Raw genomic sequence first — 25,325 nt, 5'->3', positions numbered from 1 at the left:
CCAGGCAGATTTTAATAAAACCCATTTGAGTGACATTTATTAGAAGCCACCAGGATTCATCTAATTTAATTTCTGGATCTAGGATTATTTCCTCCTCTTTTTTAAATTAAATCTACGACTTGCTTATATTTGACCCTTCTTAGTTGTCCGAAATGTAAGCAATACAATTAAACTACAGTACCCTATTACAAAAGCTGAAACATCTGTGACTTAAAGGCAAGGGAGGCAAGCTCTTTGCAAGCATCAGGGCTTAAATTCCTGGCTCTGTCATCAAACAGGTCAATGTTCAAATCCTCAGGGGGTCATGTGAGGACTAAACAAGGTCATCATATATGTAAGCATCTGATAGGTGTACAATAAATTGTAACATAATTTGTCAAATACTTAGAGTAGCAAACAAAGCTGAGCTTATTCCCGCCTCCATTAGACAGGCTTTGGAAGAGAAAGGTAATGAAAAGTGAAGATAGGGAAGGAGCGAGATGGGCAAGGGCCTTAGGGCCATGCGACCAAATGCCACTGAGGGCACATAGAGACCAACCTTCCACTTTACAAAGTCAAGGGCTGTGGCTTTTAATTAAATCTGGGACTCGGTAAAGCTTTCTTCTCCGGTTAAAGAAACTTCAATTCCCACTTGAGCGGGAAACAATCAAGCCTGGCAGATAACAAGCAGCTCTGTGATGACAACAGTGCTCAGACATCAAGCCTGTTGACAGAACAAGCTGACAAGTTCATACCCTCTATGTGGGATGGCGAATTCTCAAACGTGTTTTGCCACCTTCAAGTGTGGATAGATGTATGTGGAAAAAAAATGACTTTATTGTAAATTAGATTTTTTATGTGTTGCTCAGCAGCCCCTGCAGTTTTGACAGGTGCAAGAGAGGCGGTGGAGACAGGTTTGCAAAGCTAGCCACGATGCCTCCCCCAACTGTGCGAGGTGGATGATCAGAGGATGTGCCATTTTAGTTCCTGCCGGTATTTGTGCCATCAGGATGTAAGTGACAAATGCTTCTTGGAAGAAGCTTTCCTAGCTAAACTCACCCCATCTCCATCTTTCATCCTTTAGGGAACTTACTGTGTGCTAAGCACTGTTCCGAATACTGTATCTGTAATAAATCATTTTATCTTCACATTAGCCTCTGAGGTAGGCACTATATTACCCCCCAGTTTACAAGTGAGGACTCGGAGACACAGAGCAGTTAAGTAACTTGGCCATGGTCATACTTGTAAGTGGCTGGGCCATGTTGTGAACCTAAGGAGGAGGACACTGGAGTCCACACCACATAAGGAGCCTTGTATTTCAGAGACTAGCAAAGCAAGGACTCAATCCTGGCTCACCATCACCGCATAGCAAAAGCTACATTCATGGAGTGCATACAGTGGTCCCAGCACTGGGCTAAGCATCGTTAACACATTTCTCATTTAGTATAATACCTGTAAAAAGTGAATACTATTGTTTTCCTTACAAATGAGTTAACTCAGGCTTAGAGTGGGTAGGAATTTGCCCAAGTTGACAAAACTAATAAGACTGGAGACAAAATTGAGAACACAATCTCTCTGACCCCAGAGCCCATGGTCTTAACTACTATAGTGTCTTGCATCTGACCCTTACTAGTTGTCTTGAGTATTTGACCTCTCTAAGCCTCAGTGTCCTCATCTGTGAAATGAGGATAATATTAATAACTATTAAAAGACTATGGGAGGGTGAAAAAAGAAAGGTATGTGAAAATGATCCACAAACTATAATGTACTAGATAATCTTAGTTATCATTTTTTTCCAAATTGTCTTAGATTTGCTCCTTAGCTCTTTCAAATACTTATAAAACTATTCCCCAAATAAAAGCAGGTTTTTCAAGGGTACAAATAATGACTTTTCTGCTTTTACAGAATCTCTTACAGAATTTGAGTATCTCTTACAGAATTTGAGTATATAGTTAGGTACACAGTTAGGGCCTGATAAATGCTTCTTAAATAATCATAGGCACGTGGGTCAGCAATACTAGAGGTTTTGTCTGAGGAAGAAGCTTGGTTAAGCCATTTTGCAAATGCTAATTCAGGCTTTTAGTCCTATATATAATATCCTATATATTCTTATATATAATCCTATACATATAGTCCTATATATAATGATCATAAAACACATATATATTCTTTTACTTTAAAGCAATACATAAACTAATGTAAATCAACCTCAAATCAATGCTGGAAAAGACTCAAAGGGGAAAAAAAAAAGGCCTGTCATTTCCCTAAATCCCTAAACCTCACGTGTCCATCCTTCCACAGCTCTTCCAAAAGATCATGTGTCTAGAACAAATGGGAAATATGTGACTAGTGAAAATGACTTCCCCCTTCTCTTGAATTTTCTAACGTATTCTCTACTTTACAAAGATAAACTCTCAGCCCTACCAGGTAGCTCAGCTGGTTAGAATGCCGTCTTGATATGCCAAGGTTGAGGGTTCAATCCCCAGTCAGGGCACATACAAGACTCAACCAATGAATGCATAAATAAATGGAACAACAAACCAATGTTTCCATTTATATATATATATAAAATCAATAAAAGTGAAAAAAAGTATCATTCAAAAAAATATATAAACTCTCTAAATTGTGTTAATAAAGGTATTCTCTCTACTACTAGTTTGATCAGTGTGTGACCACTATGTTATCAATACGCACTTTCTAAAAGGCATGCTGTAATTCATATTCTTTTCCATACAAATGTGTGACCCCCTTACTAATTTACTGACATAACACATTCAGAGGGTGGAGGGAAGAAAAGAGAAGAGAGAGGACAAATCACTTGCCTCTACCTCTCCCACCAAGGGGTTTTGTGCCGGGGGACCCCAAACAATCCCTGTAGCACGGCCATGTCTTCAGTCTTGAACGAGGTAATGGCAAATACGCCTTTTCCCTTCCAACATGACAAGTGACCTATAGGGCAGGATCCTTGCCTTTGTTGATCCTTCTGTGTGGGGTGCTTGTCCCCAGATTTCCCCATAGCTGTCTCTTTTCCATCTTCCAGGTTCTTTTTCAAGAAGCCTTCATCCCTGACTATTAGCCCTCCCCCCCCCACTCATTCCTACCCAGTAACCCTATTTAAGCATCTCCACAACATTTACCTGGCCTGACATTATCTTATGTGTTTACTGTCAATCTCCCTTAACTTGAGCTCCTTGAGCGCTAAGAACTCTGCTACATCCTCAAATGCTTGGCACAGAGCAGGTGCTCATTAAATATGTGTAGACTTAACTTGGAAAGACAAGTCCTCCTCCCCAAATCCCACTTCTACCTTCACCCCCCATCTCCAAACCAGAAAAGCTGTATCAAGGGCACATCTAAGGAAGTGGTGCTCCCTGGTCCTTGGTGGTACCCTCTAGTCTCAGCCGAGTGGAGCATCTCAGCTCTGCCTATGGCAGTCTCAGCTCAAATCTTAATCCATACATTTGGAATATTATTGCAAGGAGTCTACATCATGATTGCCAGGGTTCAAATTCCTGCTCTGGCTCTTATTAGCTGGGTGATCTTGGGTTAGATATTTAATTCCATATGCCTGTTACTTTAGTCTTACAACAGGGATGTATAACACCTATCCTGCAGAGTTGTGAAGATTCACTGACATAATGAATGTACCAGGCTGAGCCCAGTACCTGGCACAAGGTAAGATCTCAATAAACTGTAGCCCTGAATTTATTAGTGATGCAAGAAAATTTACACATATGTTACTAGTCCCTCTCCCATGGCAGACCTCATTAATTGATTATACCATTCTTTCCTTAAAAAAAAAAAAAAAAAAAATGGCCTCACAACCTTCCTAACACTACCCTCACCTAGATAGTCACTACCAATAAATCATTCTGATTTGTTGTGCAAACTGAAATCTATTAGCTCTTCCTAATTCAGGAAGCTCTCAATAGGCTGTCAAGCAGGATTATTAACAGTGAGCTTGGTGTCCAAGAGTAAATTGGTAGTTAATTTTGCCTCTGGACAAGTGGCAAATTCAGCAGTAGATATCCATGGACAAACTCACTAGCGTGGGAGAAGAGGAAGTAATAGGAGAACCTGCTCTTGATAGATGAGAGTGGAAGGGAAGGCCCTGCCTCTTCCCATTAGATTTGGCTCCCAGGAGGAAGGCAGGTTGAGGGCAGTGCTCTGATTTACTCTCTGGTGTATTCCTTTATAGAATAGCTCTTATGGAAATTGGGAGTTCAGCAGGAAAAAGTCATCCCTCACAATTTCTTTGGATTCTTATTAAACATTCCAAACACCTCCTAACAACTTCTGGATTCCAGTAAATATCACCAGAGGTCTATAATTTTTAATAACATTTTTAAGTGAAAATAATAACATTTTTAAATTATTACTATTTGGTGGTGGGGGGGGGAGTACTGTTATAGAAGTGACAATGGGATTAATTAAGGAGCTTTTCCAAGAACTCTGGAGCCTGCCAGATTGGATTGATAACAATGACACTTTCAGAATAAAAATGTAATTAAAGTTAAATCAAGTCTTGAGGTGGGCCTTAACCAATATGATTGATATCCTTATAAGAAGAGGAGACTGGGAAGAAATGGGCACAGAAAGAAGACCATGTGAAGGCAAAGAGAGAAAACGGCCAAGTAGCAGATGAAGCCTCAGAAGGAAACAACCCTACTGACACTGATCTTGGACTTCTTGCCTCCAGAACTATGAGGAAATAAATTTCTGTTAAGCCACCCAGTCTGTGGTATTTTGTTATGGCAGCACAAGCAGACAAATACAAGTAGCTTTGGAATCAGTCAAATTTGTGTTAGAATCTCAACTCTTCCATTTTAGTAACTGTGAAACCTCAGGCAGTTAACTCTCTGAGCTTCAGTTTTTTTCTCAACTGTAAACAGATATGATATAATGCTCTCAATTATCATACCTTTCCCTCAGAAGCTACAGGTGTGGTCTTGGTCTCCAAAATGCAGACAGGAATTGTAGAAAAATATAAGCAAAGTCCATCTTGCAATAAAAGAGGCAGAGAATAGTCTGCACCAAAAAATGAAATAAATTTTAAACTTACAGAACTATGAGTGATTATGGTTAAATAAACAGCTTATTAAACCATTAATACTAATAAGGAAGCAGCTTGTTTTTAACTAATTTTCTGAGAAAGCCTCTTAAATGTAGGTTTTCAAGTAAAAGTCTTCCCCTGGGGAACAGTTATCTAATAATTATGGTTTCTGGTCAGGAACCTTAAAATTTAAGTTAACATTCTGAATTTTGACATTTAAATTATTTTTAGTATCATTGGTTTCTCTAGCAATCAAAATTCCAACATGAGGAGGGAACATATCATTAAAATGTGTACCATTTCCCCTACCCCACAGTTTTACACAAAGGGTATGAAACATCACAAATCTGTTTACCCACAGGCATTCTATACAGTCAATATAAATATGTTGCCTTGCATCCCAACAGAAAACAAGAACAGAGCTACTTTGGACCTCTGGGTTCTGGGATTTTAGAAGTGACCCCATTAGCATTCAATGCATATTTTAAGGATTTTCCCATGTGTTTATCAATAAGTAGAAGTAAAGCTGAGGTTGAACCAGCCAGGCACATAACACCAAAATATAAAACCGATGTTGCCTTCCTTCTGAGTCTTGTCCCCAATGTGCACAGTCTACCCCTATTCATTCATTCTCAGTAGCACAGAGCTGTCCCCTCTTTGTTTCTCCATCCCAATCTGGTACAAGATGTCTCCATTCAGGAATCTTGAGTCTGTAATGTTACCCACCCTGCAGCTGTATGTTCTAGTCTTTCCCCATGTTCCCCTTGCCAGGCCCTCTCCTCCAAAGCTCACTACACCTCCCCTTCGCAATTATTTATCTCTTATCTACTTCCCTGTGCAATACAGCTGATCCCATTGTACAACAGACTCAAGAAATCCTGAGTCGGGAGGCTGAGAGGAGGAGAGAACTGGGTCCCATTCTCATATCAGGCCTCTGGGAGTTTCTGGAGCATGGCTGTTAAAAATGGATCATTAGCCCAGCCGGGGGTGGCTCAGCGGTTGAGCATCGACCTAGGATCCAGGAGATCACGGTTCAATTCCTGGGCCAGGGCACATACCCGGGTTGCAGGCTCGATCCCCAGTCAGGGGCATACAGGAGGCAGCCGACCAATGACTCTCTCATCATTGATGTTTCTCTCTCTCTCTCCCTCTCCCTTTCTCTCTCTGAAATCAATAAAGATATATTTTTTAAAAATAAAAAATAAATAAATAAAAATGAATCATTAGCCTGATAATTCAACACCTCCCCAAATCCAGAATTGACCCACAATGAATAAACATTAAAATCTTTGGAGAAGAACCCTAACAAAAGAAAAAAAGACAGCAGTTTGACTTTCTAGGCTTCTTTTATAGTTGATTTCCTCTTCAAAAAGAATATAAGCAAGATAACTTGCTTTGAATTGCAGTAAGACTCTTTACTGTGAATGGTTAATTACACAAGCCTTGCAGAAAACTGCTTTCCAACATCTCATCAGAACAGAAATTATCACAAAGATTGTTTACTTAGCTCCTGTTAGCCTGACACCTCTTTCAGTAGAAGAGAGGAGAAAAGACTGACTTGTGGTTATTATAAACGGGATAAATGGTATAAATTTCCAGCTTGCCTCATGTCGTGGCTGAGCATGCTCCCTCAGCTGGAAAAAATCCCTCAAAAACTCACACCTTTTTGCACTAAGCAGCCTTCAGCACGAAGAGGTTCATGTTGAGGAAAAACGAACAGAGCACCAACGGCATCTGCCACAGTGGAGGTCTAAATATGTAAGTAGTTAAAATGTGACTGAATAATTTGATTTTGGTCTTTTGATTGCAAGGAAAGAAGGCACTCTTAAGCTAATCGAGAAAAGTTAAATTTATTGTAAAGATACCAATAGTTACTATAGTTGGAAATACTACAGAATTTGAATAAGGTCATTGTCCAGTAGTAGTAATTAAGCAAAACACTCTTAATTTACTATGATAATTGCATAATGGAAAAGGTAAAGGAATATCAACAATAAATAAATATGGAAATTATTAAAGGATGGCAGAAATATACCAAGTATAAAATTAAATATTAATGGGCTAAATGATGCCATAAAAAAACGATTCCTCTGAATTCCTTTTGGAATAGAACATCACCACCATCGCCTTCCAAATAATGCAAATTGTGCAAAACACATTCAGTAATATCATTAATCACAAAGTAAATACAGATTGTTTTTAATCTTTGTGTCAGAATCTTAAAGTGCCAGAGCCTAGAATCAGTTCTTTTCATTGATTTTTGTCCCCTATAACTAAAGATTGGTGACTCCCGGAGAGAATGGGGAAGATGAGAGAATGCTTTCTTCTCTGAGTGTTCATTCTTTAGAATTAAAGACACTGCTGTGTTAACAATTAAGCACTGTAGTCAAAAGCAAACAGAAAAGCACCTAAATTTTTCATTGGTAAACATTAGTCTTTTTTAAAAAAATAGAAAAGCTGCTAGAACATTTTTAATTTGTTCAACTCATTGCTAAAGAACATCATTTGTGTGAATAGTAAGTTTCAGAAAATAATCAGACACTTTACACAAATGGGAACATTTGCACTCCCCCCAGGAGTGATGAAAGTACAGGGCTATCAATCTTTGTGCTTCAGGGCAAGGGCTTATCACCAGCTGTAAGAGAGAAGATATTCCTTATAGTATTTCTATAATATCATCAATTACACTAAGATGTTTATATCCCTTTAAATACAACTCATTGGGGGGCTTTAAAGTACATTGTGGCCAAACAGTGCAAAAGGAAGGTAAAATCTTCAAAGGTTTACAAAAATATTTTAAAGAAATTCATTCAAGAAAAATAATAAACTCAGGGAAGGTAAGCAGAATAGCACAGAAGTGAAGAAAGATCATTTTGGGGTATTTAATCACACACAGAGCCTGACAGAGAGTAGAACTCAGAATCTGTTGAAAGAATGAATGAATGAACAAACAAAGAAACAAACTTACATGTACCTGGGTTCAAATCTCACCCTCGCCAATATTTACTCATCTTTAAAATGGGAATAAGTGTACCCACCTCTTCTAATTATTACAGGTTTGAACTAGGTAATGTGTGTAAATGAATAAATCCCGTGCCTGTAACAGAGTAAACACTCAACAAGTAACAGTCATTTTAAGAGCTTCCCTGGAACTGATTTAGCTAATTCTTGACCAAATAAACTAACAAATAGATCATCACAAAATATTTCATAATAGATCAAATATTTGTATATTGCCTGTAATATAAATCTGTATTCTATTATTCTGTGAAACCAATAGCATACTACACTACAGACATCCGTAAGGCTATCTTTTATTTTGAACTAAGCATACCTTTTCCACTAATATGCAGAATGCAAGACCTCTTGGATGGTGTCTTTGTTTGGGCTGAGATAACAAAATACCATTGACTGAGAAACTTATAAACAACAGAAATTTACTTCTCACATGTCTGGAAGCTGGGATCTACATCAAGGTGCCGGCAGTTTTGGTATCTAATGAGGGCCTGCTTCCTCATATGGTGTAAAGGAGTAAGGGAGCTTCCTTGTTCCACTTTTATAAAAGCACTAATCCCCTTCACAAAAGCTCTGCCTTCATGACCTAATCACCTCCCAAAGGCCCCACCTCCTAATACCATCATCTTGGAGGTTAGGATGTCAAGATATGAATTGTGGGGAGACATAAACATTCGATCTATAGCAGATGGTACACTGTAATAAGTAAAGTTCAAACTCATAAAAAGAGTAACAGCTGCTCACCTTGAAATGTCCAAAGCCCTGGCCCAAGGCTACTATGACTTTTGGCCAAATGCATACAAAAGTCATGTAAAGGATTGTAAAATATGAGTGGTACTAACACTTCTAATAGTTTCTTAATAATTACCTACTTGTTATTAGCAATTCTCTTGGGACCCCTAAATTAGATGTATCCTGCAGATACAGATGTTCCAAACCCACATGAAATTCTATCTAAACAGAGTACATATGCTCTGGATCCAACTAGTTAAGAGCCAGATTAAAAATAAATCGTATAGCATTTGTGATTAGTGTAACCTTAAGTAACAATGAGAACACGTCCCCTCAAACAACCATCAAGTGCTGCGTTCCTTGGAAAGATAACCTAGTTTATTGGACTATTTCTCCAAGGGTAGGGTAATAAAAAGTCCTTTTTTTCCCTGGGCAATAAAGTGGTTTTAAATTATAAATGTAGCTGCATATAATCAAATTATCTCTTTTTTGGAAGATAAAAAATGGGAAGATTTCTTAGAACTTAAGAGTTTTTTTGTCATTTACTCCATGAATCATTCAGCAAAAGGCAGCCCATGTACTATTCAAATAAGTTGCTACCTCAAAATGTCATTATGTCACTTGACACTTGACTGAAAGATTTCTTTCTCTCCCCCCCCCCCCCCATTATCAACTCAACAGTTCTGCAAGCAAGGGAAAGGACCAGATATCTCCAGCAATGTGTGAGGAGAGGAAGAAGGGAGCTTAATATACTAAGACTAACACTAGAACCCCCTCCCCCCTTCCCCCATCACCATCATTTAAGGACACAAAAAGAACCCACCATTCCGTGGAAAATGCTCAGGCCACGTGACACTAAGTAATGCTGTTTGTAGTCTTAATATTGAGACGCCACAGCGACACAGTCATGTACCTGGAGCTCGCTACCGAACTATGGGCGCTCAGAAATGGGCAACCCATTCCTGCCTCGACTGAACCGAAGGTCAGGGGCCTCGTGCGAGCTCAGCCAGGTGCCGAGGGCGGGTGGGAGCACAGCCTGGGGGGCAGGGAGAGGGGGGGGGACAGAGGCACGTCCACCCCACACCTTCAGGAGCCTCTGTGCCCAGCCTGAATTTAAAGCGGGAACTGAAGGGGCACAGATTTGAACATGATGAGCCTTTACGTCGGTCACCTAGTTTAAATCTCTAGGAAGTCGATATTTTAGACACCGGGGACCGAGGGTGAAAGACTAGAGGGGACTCTCGCCCCGGCTCCCGCCCGGCGCCGTCAGGCCCCGGCATGGCGGAGCGCCTGGGGCAGGCTTCGGCGGGTTCATGAGGGGGACAAAAGCCCAGCTGCCATACAGAAACCCAGGCCTGAGCGAGGCCTGCCACGGCTGCCAGCGGCGGAAGAAGGGGGGTCTGCCGGGGTCGGCGCGGAGACCGAAGCTGGGAGCCAGGCGCAGGCTGTTGGCGAGAAGCACCGGCCCCCGCCGCCAGCCCACTCGCTGCGGGGAGGGGGTTCTCACGCCCCCAGCTCCTGGGTGACTGCGCCGGAGGTCGGAAGAAAGCGGGGCGAGAGATGAGTCATACCGCCTAATTCCTGCTTCCGAGTCCCCTCGCCAACGCGCGCCAGCCCCCTCCCGAGATCCTGCAGCGGGGAGCGGAGACGTCCCCAGTCCTCAGAGCCTTCCAGCAAAACCCACGGTGGCCTGCGGAGGGGAGGAGGGGAACGGGGCTTTTGACCAATCAGAGCTTCGCTTTCTCGCCTGCCGTCCAATAGGCCGCTGTTTATAGGCAGGGGCGGGACTAGGAGGGCAGAAGGGGGCGGTGCCGGGCTGGCGCGCGGCGCCGGGTGCCCTGCCTCACAGAAAGAGCGCCTCGCGGGGAGAGCGCGCCCAGGCGACGCTGGAGGGCCGCCGCCGCCGCCGCCGCCGCCGCTGGCCAAGGTGCTGGACCGGACGCGCCGGCCGGCCACCCAGACCGCTCTGCCGCCCGTCGCAGCCGCGGCTGCCTCGCTCCCATCCGGGTCCCCATGGAAGAGATGGAAGAAGAGTTGAAATGCCCCGTGTGCGGGTCCTTCTACCGGGAGCCCATCATCCTGCCCTGCTCTCACAATTTATGTCAGGCGTGCGCCCGCAACATCCTGGTGCAAACCCCGGAGTCTGAGTCCCCCCAGAGCCGTCGGGCCTCGGGCTCCGGGGTCTCCGACTATGACTACCTGGACCTGGACAAGATGAGCCTGTACAGCGAAGCGGACAGCGGCTATGGCTCCTACGGGGGGTTTGCCAGCGCCCCCACTACCCCGTGCCAGAAGTCCCCCAACGGCGTCCGCGTGTTTCCCCCGGCTATGCCGCCGCCGGCCACCCACCTGTCACCGGCCTTGGCCCCGGTGCCCCGCAACTCCTGTATCACCTGCCCCCAGTGCCACCGCAGCCTCATCCTGGATGACCGGGGTCTCCGTGGCTTCCCTAAGAACCGCGTCCTGGAAGGGGTAATTGACCGCTACCAGCAGAGCAAAGCCGCGGCCCTCAAGTGCCAGCTCTGCGAGAAGGCGCCCAAGGAGGCTACGGTCATGTGTGAACAGTGCGATGTCTTCTACTGTGACCCGTGCCGCCTTCGCTGCCACCCGCCCCGGGGCCCCCTAGCCAAGCACCGCCTGGTGCCCCCGGCCCAGGGCCGCGTGAGCCGGCGGCTGAGCCCGCGCAAGGTCTCCACCTGCACAGACCACGAGCTGGAGAACCACAGCATGTACTGCGTGCAGTGCAAGATGCCCGTGTGCTACCAGTGCTTGGAGGAAGGCAAGCACTCCAGCCACGAAGTCAAGGCTCTGGGGGCCATGTGGAAACTGCACAAGGTGAGCCCTGAGAAAACCCGCCCCTAACTCCCTGTGCCTCCGACCCTCGGGTTTTGCGCAGACAGCCCCCTCGGTTCGCGCACCGTGCATCCCAGCGGGGGCGCAATGCAGGTGCCTACAGCATTTGCGTCCCCCGTCTGGTGCATTGCAGGAAGCGCAGGGGGATCTGAAACCGCTCTCGGGGAGCTGACTACCCCCAGAGAGTTGTCGCGGGGATGCCTGAAAGCAGGTCCCCCGGGCCGCGCTGCCTGTGGGCCGGGCGCAGGGCGCCCCCTCTCCGCGGCGGGTGCGCGGCTCGCCGTCGAGGTCAGCGTGCAGGAAGGCGCTGCGTGACCGGCGGAGCAGCACCAGCGCCCGGGGCCTCCGGGGACGCTCCAGGGCAGAGCGGGCTGCTGCGCTCCCGGGGTGATCGCGGGGGAGGAGGTGGGGCTGTTGCGTGGCGCGAACCGCGGCGGGCTGGAGCCGCGGGGTTGGCTGGCGCGGTGAGTCACCGCGAGGGCGAGAGAAACGCCGCGGGCGGAATACTGATCAGTCCGCGGGCCCAGATGCGGAGAACCCGCTGGAGGGGCTGCGGAGCCCAGGGGCTTTGCTCTCAGGAGGCCCGGGAGTGCGGGGGGGGGGGGGGGAAATCCTGTGGTCGCCTTGGCAACTCGGCTCGCAGGCTTAGCTTAGATCCCGACCCTCCCCCAGGGGACCTGTGGCTGGAGCAGCTGGTTTCGGTGCAGTCCAGGCCTGAAGGCTAGGCAATCGGGTCTCCCAGGGTAACCCCGTTCTCCCAGCCACCCACACACTTTGTCCAGGATTCAATTCTTTTCCTCTGTGCAGACTTTGAGGCACCTGTTACCAGGTTTATCTTTCTGGCTCCTCCATCAAAGATAGCTTCAAGAAGAGTGCCTTTAACGTGTTAGGTCATGAGGCTCCTCTGCTCAAAATCCTCCTGTTATCCCCCACGTTTCTCATACAGTCTTTAGAATGGTCCACCAAGACCTGCGTGACCTGTCCCCCTTTGGCCGCATCGACGTCATTTCCAACCTCTCACTCCTGCTCCAGCCACCATGTCCCTCTTGCTGTTTCTCAGCCAACGCCAGGCACCTTCTGGCCCCAGTGCCTTTGCATTTGATGTTCCCTCAGCCTAGGATGCTCTTCCCCAAGACGCTATACCCATATCCAAGTGGCTCACTCTCTTGCCTCCTTCAGATCTTTGCTTAGATGTCACCTTTGTAGGGACATCGTCCTGACTACAATTGTTGCCACTCATCTCAGACGCCCCTTAGTTTCCTCCCTACTTGACTTTTCTCAGTAGAAGTTATCCCTGTCTGGCATGCTATATATTTTAATTATCTTCTTTTTGTCTATCTATTGCTTCCCTCCTCTCCTCCCACACACACTAAAAAATAAGCTTCAAGAGGAAAGAGATCTTTATAATGTTATGTCCACACAGCTTGGAAGGAAGGGAACCACTCTTGAGAAGATGTACATAAATTTTACTTCTACTTTTTAAGTAATCTACTTAGTTGGGGGAGGGGGAGTTGAAGGGTAGGGCGGGGCTTCCAGATTGTTGTAGGGAGGGTTTCTTCACGTTATCTAATTGTAAGCCCAAGGATAAGGCAGGGCCTAAAGATGGTGACTAGTCCTCAGCTATGCCCCCACTCAGGGTTTCCCCAGCATTCCTTGGAGACTGGCCTTTGAGAGAGGCCATTGATATTTTATTTACAGAAAGAAAGAAAAATCACCACTTTCAACAATCAGGGAGGGTTTCTCAACTCAATATTAGCTGCATGTGATCCACATTTATAGTCATTTGTGTTCTCACGTATAACCTGTTAAACCGTATTAGTCCTGATGGAGATCTAATTCAGCACAAATTTGAGCCCCTCTAGGCACACCCCACTATTTTGAAAATGCTGCAATTTAAATGTTTTTAAATGGCAATTTTGAGTGGTTTCAAAAATTCAGTTCATGGCCAGTTTTTATTGTTCATTTTGTGATTTCATTCTTAAAATGCTATGTTGAGTTGCCCTACAAAACTATCCTTGGAACTAAGAAGTTAATCACCCTGTCTGGAACAAAAAACTTAGAGCCACACACTGATTAGGATGGTCAAACCATAGCATTATTTTTGTGTGAACAAGAGCCTACATGTACTTTATTCATTAAGACTAAAAGCACCCTTTAAATCTGTCTAGCCCTGTGTAGATTTGAAATGTTAAACCATTTGTTTTATCAGTAATGGAAGCTGTGAGTAGACACTGTGGTGTGGACTGACTTGAAACTTAGATGTCTGCTAACAAAGAATAATGTTAGAGCCCTTGAGATTTGATATAAGTAGGCTAAGAAGGAAATGTTGGTTTTTGTTTTGCTTTTTTAAGTTAATTTCTTCTCTACTCTTATGAAGATTTTTTCCAAAATAGTAAATAGGTACAATTCTGGTCAGTTAATATCAGGATTATTAAACTGCCAAGAAAAAAATAAGGCAGAAGGGTGACAGATTTTAACATTCACTTACCATCTGCTGATGAACAACAAACATTACTCCCCCATGTTATCTCTTTAATAGGGCAGTTAAGGTGTTTCTCATATAGTTAATGATACCCTTATCATTACAAAAAGCTCATGGGCTGGAATTTCTATGCCTTTTAAAACATAAGAGAGCAAATAATTACACTAAGTAATTCTCCCAAAGATGGGCAATTAGGTATCTACATAGGGGATTACTGGACCCAAAAGTTTTCATTAATAGATTACCATATTAATTAGCCATTTCTAGTGATAAAGAAAATCTTATGAATAAATATTTCCCTTGGGCACTAAGAAAAAAAATGACTGAAGTTTATTTTTAAGTGATTTTAAAAACAACTAGCTAAAATTCATTAGTTGTCAATTGACCAAATTAAAATACTTTTCAGATATATATGACCTTCAAAATCCATGAAAAATTTGCAATGCTAGAAGTGGCCTTATAAGATAAATATCTGATAAAGTTTTTATTTAGTATCAGCACTTGCTATGTTCCTTTATCCAACTTAGGTTGGTATAAAGAATTGCTACACACACACACAAATCATTTTGTAGACACTTTCAAATAGACAATTGGAATCATTATTATTGCTTTGTAATTTTAGCAATTTACATTCCTAAATCTAAAATTATTCTTGAATTCCTGGTATGTTTAATCAATCATTGAATCAGTAATATATTTGTGACCATTGTTTTGTTGTTGCTGCTGTTGAGCAAGACTTTTTTTTCCTTTGCATTCTAAACACTGACTATTCATTCTGATTCTTGTCTCAAATGTTATTTCTACTTTTTTTATTGATGGAGATTTGCAATTTACAACACTTTAAAATAAACTGTCAGTTGTTATACTTTGATTTTCAAAGTATTCTGGAAAACACATATCTGCTCTGTAATATGGTGACAGCTCATCAAATAGTTCTGTAGCAAAATGTGTTATTTAATGTAACTAAAATGATATTCAGTTAACTATGGTAAATATAACAGGTAACATATATTCATGTTTTTTAATTTTGCAAAAGTTTACTCCTAGTACAATCAGAACATAATGTGTGCAATGTAAACATTCTTAGAGGCATTAAGGAGAATGTTACAGAAAAATAAATTTTTCCTCTTTGTACTGAGACATAATGGAAAGAACTAGATGACAAGAAATCTGGGTTCCAGACCTGATGCTGCCACTTACTTGCTGGATGTTAAGCAAGTCTCATAACCTCTCTGTGCTTCCTACCCACAAGGATGTAAAGGAGCTAAAACTGTATTGTAGAGGTATTTTGAAAAAACAATTTAAATATTTATAATATAATTTACTAACTTTAGTTTGACCCAGGAGAAAGTTTTTGCATAAAACAGAAGTTGTTGTCTCACTAGTCAACAACTACGACATAAAAACCTCATCCCCCAGTTTGGGGTACTTTGCTCGCTCTTTTTCAGAGCACGGAGTGCAATACAAAGGCTACTCCAGATGGTGGTCTAAAGGAGTGAGCCACAGCATTATAGATCCAGAGAGAAATCTCAGTTGAGTTAAGCTCATGCAATAAGGACACTACACAAAGGTTTATTTATATATTAAACAAAGGTATCCTGTTTTTCAATAACAAAGCTAAAAATGATAACTGATATGACTCAGTTTTGGGGGGTTTTTTTTAGATTCTCCAATAAAGATATCATTATCGATTTGAAGTATTAGAAATTGTTCTTCCTGTGTAAGCCAAGAAAAGATGCTATTAATTGAAATTCAGGGTCAAATCAAAGTTTGCATAAAGTAAGAGAAAACTATCACAGCCATCTGTTATTAAATAATAAGATAATGCACAGGCAAAAATTACCTTTACCATGAGTGCAATAAATTCCACTTCTCTCACCTAAACATTTTTCAAAGTGTGTATAGGCATATAACTTAACCTTAGCACAGAGGATAGAATTCATTACAAGATAAATGTTTAAGGACAAAATAGTTCTAAATAATATCACTTTCATCAGTTTTATTAGAGATTGTTAGTTATAAACCCACTTAGGTGATCTCAGAGGACTTCATGGGAAAGGAAACAAAATCAGCTCACAGGGGAAATGGAACTGGAAAGCTAGACACTGAGCTCACTCTCTGTGTTTGTCAGCATGGGCTAAGTTATGCTGCAGTGACAATTTCCAAATCTCAATGAATTACCGCAGCATCTAATGTCTTAACGGTGTCAATGCGCCCTGAGAGTCAGCTAGGGCCCTCCTCCACAACCTCCTTATTCCTGAAATTGGGCTGAAAGAGCATACTTGAGGCATGCTAACCTTATGGCGGAGGAAAGAGAGCACAGCAGAACCACCCAGTGGCACTTAAAGACTGTACTCAGATGTGACCTGTCACTTCCACTTACATTCCATTGGCTAAAGTAAGTCATGTGGCCAAACCTGGTGCTCGTGTTGCAGAAAAATACCCTCTTCCAACAGAGAAAGGCACCAGAGAAGAGTCCTGTAGAGGTGGGCAGAGAACATTTTGAACAAATAATACAATCCGCCACATGTTTAACTCTCTCATCTCTACCTCTCCTGGGGTGGGCCTCCTTGGCCTGCACGGGGCCCCAACTCAGCATGACATTTGAGTTCAAGTGTGCACTATCATCTAACTATGTCTCTGTGTCTCTTAGTTTCAATCTTAGAGAAAGGACCCAGTTGGCTCAGCTTGAGCCAGGTGTTGGCTGATGACCATCTGTGTCATGGCCCTGGCCCCACCTCTTTGGTTAGGTGGGTGCAGAAGACTAGGGAGAGGCAAGGGAGGCTTTCACCTCAGGTGCAAAACTCAAGAGGGCAGCAAAAACTATAGGTTTCCTTTTTTTTTTTTTTTTTAAAGACAGCAATGGCATAAAGGAATAAGGAGAGGGTTTTGTGTTGTTGGGTTTTTTGCCATTTTAAGTATCTTTATCTCTGCAGATTAAAACATTTATAAGTCTATCTTGGAAAACATAAAATTATGTTTAAACCTATAAGCGGGTATCTGCTTTATGCTTACTTTCAGTTTTTCTCTTGTACCTTTTGCCAAGGTGGTTGAAAGGAAATACATGTATTCCTGTTCAAGACTATATGCCTGGCCCACCTTTTAGATTCTCCAGTAAAGATATATGAAAAGGAATATATGAACTGGAAAAGCCTGTTGTTTTAAGAATGGGTTTAAGCACTGCCAGATAAAATTGTTTCTCATAAGCCTTGCGTGTTTGTATTACTAGTTCTGGTCAAAGAAGAAACTGTTTCTTAAAGAACTGACATTGGAAATAGAATGACAAATGCTGCTGTGTGTGTGTGGGAACAGCCACCTCTGTTTTAACCAGTGAGAAGTCTCACGAGTAATTCTCATCTACGGCTGGTTTATTCATGTGAAGCTGACTTTCCAGCCAGATAGCATCACTTCAGCTTTACTGAGATTTTTGTTTATCCTTTATTTACTTGTACTTTGCTTGTAGCTTGCATTTTTAAGAAGCAACTATTTAACACCAAACACTTACGACTCTCTCCTGTGTTCCAGGATGAGCCTGGGAGAGGGCCACACTGCTCTGACCTGTGGTGTATATCAGTCTAAACCATTACCTAGTCTATGAACAAGGCAGGTTGCAGAGAGAAATAAATAAATATTGAAAGTTAAACAGCTCCTACCCAATAAGGCTTTTTTTGATTTTGTAGAGAGCAAAGGCTTGGAAGGTTACACATACACAAGTTCAACTGTAATGACAACTCACCAAACGCCAAAGGGAAATGACTCTATAACATCATCTACCGGTTTTGATCGTTTGTACTTTAGTTTCTTTCATCAGTGCAAATAACCAGCCGCTGATTTTACTGTAGATGTGTGTAGCCCATTACATAGTGCTGCTGATGATATTCATGCCATCACTCAGACACACCAATTTATGAAATTGATAAAATGGTGTCACATACGCTGTGCCAACCCCCCAACCCCCGCATGTATGAAATGTTATTTCAAGAGCATTAATAACCTAAAATCAAGTGTAAAATTGGACTTCCATTCAATCTAATAAATTTTTCATGGCACAGACAAATCTGTGCTGCTTTTAACAAGCAGTTGTATTGATTTTATTGACTATCAATCATCTGGCCAAGGCTTAGCAAAGAAACATGATAAACACCTTTCGGCACACAATCAGTGCGGTATGGAGAAGCTTGATGTTTACATTCAGCTTGTGTTATCTGGCTATCTTCTGCTGTTATGGAAGCAAATCTGACATTGGTGGAATTTAAAACACTCTTCAGTATTAAATAAAATTTTCTCTACTTTGCACTCTGAGGATCAAGAAATATAGTATATAGAGACTTGTATAAGCACTGACTTCCAAGCTGGCTTTAACCAGCACAATAAGGATACAGAGTGTAGCTACCATTTCCTTACACTTCAAGAATGGCCCCTTTATACTTGGACTAGGACATGGATTTCTGATTCCTCTGGTCACTGCATATGATAATTTTGTGGGAAAGTTTGAATTGATAGTAAGGTGCTGCTATGTAGATATAAAATATATTACTAAAACTATTGGTATTAACTGGCAAATCAGCAGGTAAATATTTTACATGAATTTTTTAAACCATAAAGCCAAAGAGAAATTTAATGCTTCTAGCATTGAGAACATCCTCGATTCTTATTTTCCAAAAGGATGCACAATCTTACATTTCTGCCAGCAATGTATGAGGGATCCAATTTCTCCCAATACTTGTTATTGCCTGCCTCTTCGCATGGTTTTGATTTGCAATGACCAGTGTTATTGAGTATCTTTTCATGTGCTTGTTGGCTGTTTTTACATCTTTTTTAAAGAAATGTCTATTCAAATCCTTTGCCCATTTTTAAATGGGTTACTTCTCTTTTATTGTTGAGTTGTAAGAGCTCTTTTCATATTCTGGGCACTTACTTTTAAAATGGAAGGGATGGAGATATGAGCCTCTTGTCTCTCAGAGATACAGGAAATAAAAAACAGACTTAGAGCTGAGCATGAAAAAAACTTGTCAAGACTGGCCCACCAGCACCTACTGCTAATTCCTTGCCTAAAACCTTTATTAGTCAGTTCTGAAGCAGAATTTGAATAAGCTCTGCCAGGATTGGCTCCTCACAAATAGAAACATGGAAAAATCCAAAAGCAGGAGGGGGAAATGATTTAGTTATCAAGGTCCGTAGATATGGTGGCTTGCTTCCTCCTTACCTCTAGTCCCACATCTCCTGACTTTGATAATAAATACAATGTTATCAAGTTCCAGTGGGGCTGTGATTTCTGTTACTTACGGGCTACCAGTGTGGTATTCAAAAAGGTTATAGTAGAGTGTCAAGATGGTGGCTTCTCTGCTACATTTAAGAGTTATGAATTGATAGAAAGGACATTGGATCTTTCAGATCATTCGTCCAACCCTCTTCAAAGTTAGAAAAATAAATCCCAGAACACTTTGGAATAAAGTACCAAAGACACACAGTACATATTACCAAAAAAACTTCGATTTTTTTAGAACTTATATTGGAAATTATGAATATCCAAGGACCCCTTTTCAGTTGCTTGTGTGTGTGTGTTTAATGAGGCTCAATTGAAACACTAATTCTCTCTTTTGGAGGCTCTTCTGTGCCCCCAGACAACTATAAACATGGGTCTTTTTCTATAGTCCTGACCACAACTATTGAAGTTTACCTTACCCTTGCTGTTCTCACTTTAAGGGGATATTTTATATGTCTATACAATTGAATTAATGTTTCTTCATTATAAGTAAAGTTTTATTTTTTTAACATTGGGCTTCAATAGATAGTGCCTTTGCTCAAAGGGTCCATCTAATGGTAGGAGTTTTAGTATGAGGATGGAAAAGGAGAAGTCTATAGAGATGAGGTTTTGCTTTGTCCCTCACACAGGGGAACTGCTGCATTCCAGCGTGGCTGTCCCCTTGCATTGGCTGTCTGACTGGCTCCTGCTGTAGCCAGAAGCACAAAGAAAGGGGATAAAGCAAAAGAGAGTCTCCTGCTGGTGCTCGACTTGCCAGCTTTGTTGGCTCCTTACTGACCACCAGTACTTCTAATTCTCCTCTCCGCCTGTGGTGCTCTGTGAATCCTCTGTCTGTGAGCCCAGATTTGGTTCCAGTGTATGAGCCTTCTTTCCTGATCATCTCCATGCCTTGTTCTGACCTGTGTGTGACCAGTCTTCTCATCCAGCTCCAGAACCTTGACCAGCAACTTCTGGGGAGTCTCGCTGCCCAGGCCGTCTGGCTTGTGCACCTTCTGCCTCCAGCCTAGCTCTGGTTTTGTCAGCCCTGACTTCCCTCACAGGGAAGGCCCCAGTGCTGACAGCTCCTCAAATCAGACCTTGTGGGCAGCAACTTCAGGGCTGGCAATGATCCCAACAATAGATTACTGTAATGTATTTGGCCAATCCCCTGTAATGTTAAAATATGATTATAATGTATATATCTGGGTTGTATGAAAAGGCACTCACATAACTCTTTTCTTTTTAAACATGCCATAAAATGATTTAACTAAATACAAACACAGAATCCACTGACATATAACTACCACTGAAATGAAATATGATGGATATTTAGTAGAGCTCGGAAGCTCTGCTAACGTTGAAAGCAGGAAGTACATACTAATTTATAAATTTCATCTGCAAATCATGGAAGGAATGATTTAGTAGGCATAAGATTATTACCCAATTTGGAGGCTAGCCAAAGACTGGTCAATTACTCTCTTCTGAGAGGAGGCAAATAGTTCAATTATATTATAGTTTTAGTCCCTCAAGTCTTCTATAATTTTTATGAGAACAAAATCATCAATTTACCATTTATGTTATTAACTTGCATGTTGTTACAGCTTTTGGGTTATGGTCAATGATTAAGTTTTCTAAAACTCTGTACAAAAGGTTGTTATTGTGAGATATAGCTATTAAAAATTAACCCAGTGTTTTTAGAGACATTTTTAAATTAGTATGTCTGAAGGGATTGGTATAAAATTTGCATAAATATTAGACTTGAAAATTAATTTTGTTTAGTATTTATTTACATCTCCTGATTTTCTTCAGGGATTAAATCATATTTATCTTTGGTATATTAAACTCACTAGGTCCCTTCCTGCCATACTGTTCTTTAATCTTCTCAGCCATGTTAAGGAATTTATATGACCTGTATTCAAAGCTCCCACCTCACTGTAACTACTGCAAAGCCCGCTGTGGGCTGGGTGGGACCCTTACTGCTCTTGATTCAGACTCAAGATACAGATAGTGTAGCATGAGACCACTGGCTGTTTAGCTGGTACTGAGCTTTGATTTTATTCAGCTACTCAACTGGGGAAATTCAGTTTGATCACATAAACAAAGCACTTTTATATGCCCAGAAAGAGGACTACATAATGGTTACACAGATAATGGTGTGTGACTATTTTAATTCCCAAGCACCTCTGAGAAAAGCTGGTTCTTATATTAAAACCAAAGTCTTGGAACAGCAGATGCTAGAACAAGATTTGCTGTGTAAACTGTGCTATGAGATGTAATTTCATATCAGTGTCTTGTCCCCCATGAACTATTTCTTTGATTTAACAGTGAAGATCATTAGATTTGAGTTAGGAGGACATTGTGCATGTTGAAGCTGAGACTGAGGGCCAAGACTTAAATCTGACAGCTCATGAGTAGCTTACCTCAAACTTTAAAGTACCCCATCAAGGCAACCATGACACCTACAGGAACCGTGCAACTCCTTCCTCCCTGCTCCTAAAAGCAGTTGATCGTGTATGCCATTGTGAAGTTGCCACATCAATGCTTTGTTTTCTGAGAGCAAATGATGACTGCATTTTAACACATATATAAGCTGGGAAAATCTGAGATGTACAGCAGGAATTCAGGGAATGGGCAATAAAATAGTCAGGAGAAACAGGAAATAGAATGAACATGGCAGAAATGCAAAAACTGGTCAAGTCCCTGGTTAAGCCCTTTTGTAGAGAGTGAGGGCCAAAGGACTACAGCCCAGTGGAAGAGGCCTTTTCTTGATAGAGCTATAAGTGGGGATTGCCTCCATGGTATTGTGCAGTTTACCGGGATAGGGCCAGAAAAGCTGGGTTCTCTTCCTGAGTCTACTGTTATTCAGGCAACACAATAGAGGGGTTCAGAACATGGGCCTTGAAGCAGACTGCCTGGGTTTGATCTCTGGCTTTTTCACCACTTAGCTGTGTGAACTTGGGTAAATCCCTTGACCTCTCTGTGCCTTGGTTTTCTCATCGTTTAAATGGGGATAATAATCAGACCAACCTCCAGGGATTGTTGGGAAGATGAAAGGAATGGTAGACACAAAGCCCTTGGAACAGAGCCTGGCCAGAATAAGTGCATAATTCATGCATGCTAGTGTTACCTGTTAAATGGGGCTGGATGAGAGAATGAATGTATGAGAAAGTCTTTTGTAATAAATCTAAGGCTGGTTTTGTTTTGTTGGGTTTTTTTTTTTATTATTATGATTGTGTATCTATACAGATGGAGGGCTACACAATGCATGGAAGACAGCTGAAATTATTTCACTGGTTCCCTTACACATCGGTCTCTCCCCTGGGAAGGAGGGAAATTCAAGCAGCCAAAGAAAGACATAGTGCCTTTCACAGAGAGGCAGAGGATAAGAATCGGAGAGAAAAGGAAGGTCCAGGAGACAGCAAATTTCAGCAGGAGGTTATGCAAATCCCTTAGAGTCACTCCTGACTTTGAGAACATATTGTTCCACAAGAAAAGGGGGACAGTACATTCTGAGAAAGAACTCCGGCTTTGGAGCCAGCAAATCTCACTTTCTTCACTTACTTGAGTTTATCTTTGTTAAATTATTTAGCCTATCTGTGACAGATTCCTCATCTGTGAACACACCATTCATCTCCTTGAGTTTGTAGGGCTAGCTCAATGAGATTGTCTTTGACAAGTGCCTAGCATTAGCAGGTCTTCAATAATTAATAGCTTTTATTATTCAAAGGTCATTCAATTATTTGTTTTGGTCCTCAAGTACTCTTGTAGGTGCTGGAAATATAGCAATAAAAAAAAGAACACATTTAAAAATCACTGCTTGCTAAATTAAAGTTTATTTAATGAAACATTTGTTGAAGTCTTGCTGTGATTCTCTTTTAGGTTGTAAGTTCTCTGACAAGAGAGCACACAAAAGATTTTTTTGCATTCAGTGTGTCTTGCATCAAATGAGTAAAAGTTGGGTGTATTAGCCAGGGGTTTTCAGAGAAATAGAACAGTTGAATATATATGTATATGGTGGGGCAAAAGTAGATTACAGTTTGTGAGTACACAAAAAACAGAGTTTATCTTGTATTATTATTTATTAATTATTGTATTATGTTCCATAAGAACAACTGTAAGCCCACTTTTGCCCCATCCTATATGCATATATATGTGTGATTTATTATAAGGAATTGACTCATGTACTTGAGGTCTAAGAAGTCCCATGATCTGCAAGCTAGAGACCCAAGCAAGCACCAGGGGAGCCAATGGTGTAATTCCCAGTCTGAGGGCAAGGGGAGACCAATGTCCCAGCTCACGCAGGCAGGCATAGAGAACAAATTCTATCTTCTTCCACCTTTTGTTTCTGTGTGGGCCCTCAATGGATTGGTGTGAGGCCCATCCACACTGGGGAAGACAATCTGCTGTACTCAGTCTACCAATGCAAATGCTAATCTCATCCAGAGACTTCCTCACAGACTCATCCAGAAATAATATTTAGTTGAATATCTGGCCACCCAGTCAAGTTGACACAAAATTAACCACCAAATTGGGTTAGTTAGAAGTTGGCCAAGAGCAACGAGAAATTCAGCTAGATCAGACCCCTCCCCCACAGCCTTGAGAGTTAGGACAGCTCTGCCATCTGCGTTGCCATTTGTTCCTCCACAGAGCCTGTTCCAAGGCTTTCTGACTCTCACTTGCCTCTGGGTGTTTGCAAGGAATTCAGGCCATGACTTAAAGGAGGGCAGCAAAACTGAAAAGAAAAAAAAAAAAAATTGACAGGCAACAAGCTGCTCAGAAATGTTTCCCAAATGCAGCCCCATTTGGGCATGTGTTCCTGAAAACTTTGTGTAAACCAATCGCCTTTTAAATGTACTAGAGACATTTTCAATATAAAAAAATTCTGGTATATATTTTCAAATGTAAATATCTGTTGTAAATCTACATTGCCCAGTTTCCAGGGCACCAACAAGTTGATAACATGTTTTTAATTTTTTTTTTCTAGAAATAAAAAAACACAGAAAATGATTTTTTTAAAGTATTGTAAGGTACCTCCCAATTTCAGAAACATTAACATGGAGTGAGGTGGGGGAGGGGGTGCATCACGGAATTTAGAGTAACGGGGCGAAGTATAATAGAAGAATTGGGAGACACAGAGTTTGAGGCCCCTTTTCTGATCATGTCCACCTCGCGGTCAACCTCCTTGACTCCTCGGGACCTCCACCTTCTCATGTGTAGAATGAGAATGTAGGATTAGGTGAGAGCTAAGGTCCCAGTCGGTAGCGGCTTTAATTGGGATCTAGATTTATTGATGTTTTTCTGGATCAGTTCTTGATAGAAGTTTCTCGGATAAAACTGTTACCTGCTTCTTGTGCCTTTGTAAGAGACACTTTCATTTTCTGCCTGTTTCAAGTTTCTCAGTTGGGGCTTCAACATATGGGGATCAAAGGAAGACAGACCAGGTCGCTGCAGCATCTTTCCTTCCCCTCATTTGACCCTGGCCTTGGAAGTGCCCCAGGGGCTCCAGGGCCATGTAAGAAGGAGCCTGACAGCATAGGAGGCAGCTAAGTGGGGAGAGAAGAGCACATGCTGCCAGCTTTGAGTGCTGCTTCGAAATCCCCAGTGGGTCTGTGATGACCTTGTCTATAGATGACACTCATTGTCTTTAATTTTTCTTTCTCTTCATTGCAGAGAAAGAAAAGGGCAGGGCAGAGTGGGGCGGTCAAGAAGGAATAAAAAAGCTGTTTTTTATATTTACTTCCTAAAATGAGAAGTGACATTTGATTGAGAGAGATAAAAGGTGAAAACTAATAAGTACACTCAGCCTTCTCACTCCCTCATCCTGGGGATTTTGCAGTTTGAGTTGAGCTGGGAACCTGGCCTGGAGTTCCTCATCTCAGGGCAAGAGCCAGGTTCAGTGCTAAACTTCTAAGAAAAGTAATGTGTTGTTCATTTTGATGCCAAATTCCTTCCATTTTGAGTGATTA

The 25,325-nt window shown here is 42.0% G+C and overlaps 1 protein-coding gene and 1 long non-coding RNA gene across 17 annotated transcripts in view; one reads left to right on the top strand and one right to left on the bottom strand.

Moving 5' to 3' along the window:
- LOC308555697 overlaps nucleotides 1-5,002 on the bottom strand; it is a 49,189-nt gene extending 44,187 nt beyond the window's left edge. For all 3 annotated transcript variants that reach the window (XR_013998583.1, XR_013998584.1, XR_013998585.1), the window contains exon 1: nucleotides 4,901-5,002. This is a non-coding gene — a long non-coding RNA (uncharacterized lncRNA). The remainder of the gene's footprint in view (nucleotides 1-4,900) is intronic.
- A 5,590-nt stretch (nucleotides 5,003-10,592) lies between these two features.
- The window catches only part of TRIM9 (tripartite motif containing 9), an 87,224-nt gene continuing 72,491 nt past the window's right edge, over nucleotides 10,593-25,325 (top strand). For 8 of the 14 annotated variants that reach the window (XM_081161739.1, XM_081161736.1, XM_081161732.1 and 5 more), the window contains exon 1: nucleotides 10,630-11,614. In XM_081161739.1, the coding sequence (XP_081017865.1) occupies nucleotides 10,793-11,614 (822 nt within the window). In that variant the 5' untranslated portion in view covers nucleotides 10,630-10,792. Of the gene's footprint in view, nucleotides 11,615-25,325 lie in introns of all 14 variants that reach the window. The other 6 variants (XM_081161735.1, XM_081161738.1, XM_081161741.1 and 3 more) reach the window with 1 other exon arrangement.

Source organism: Miniopterus schreibersii (assembly GCF_964146895.1).
Source record: "Miniopterus schreibersii genome assembly, chromosome: 1".
NCBI classification, from domain to species: domain Eukaryota; kingdom Metazoa; phylum Chordata; class Mammalia; order Chiroptera; family Miniopteridae; genus Miniopterus; species Miniopterus schreibersii.
Note: the sequence above shows the minus strand (reverse complement) of the source record. Positions and strands in the feature narration are given on the sequence as shown.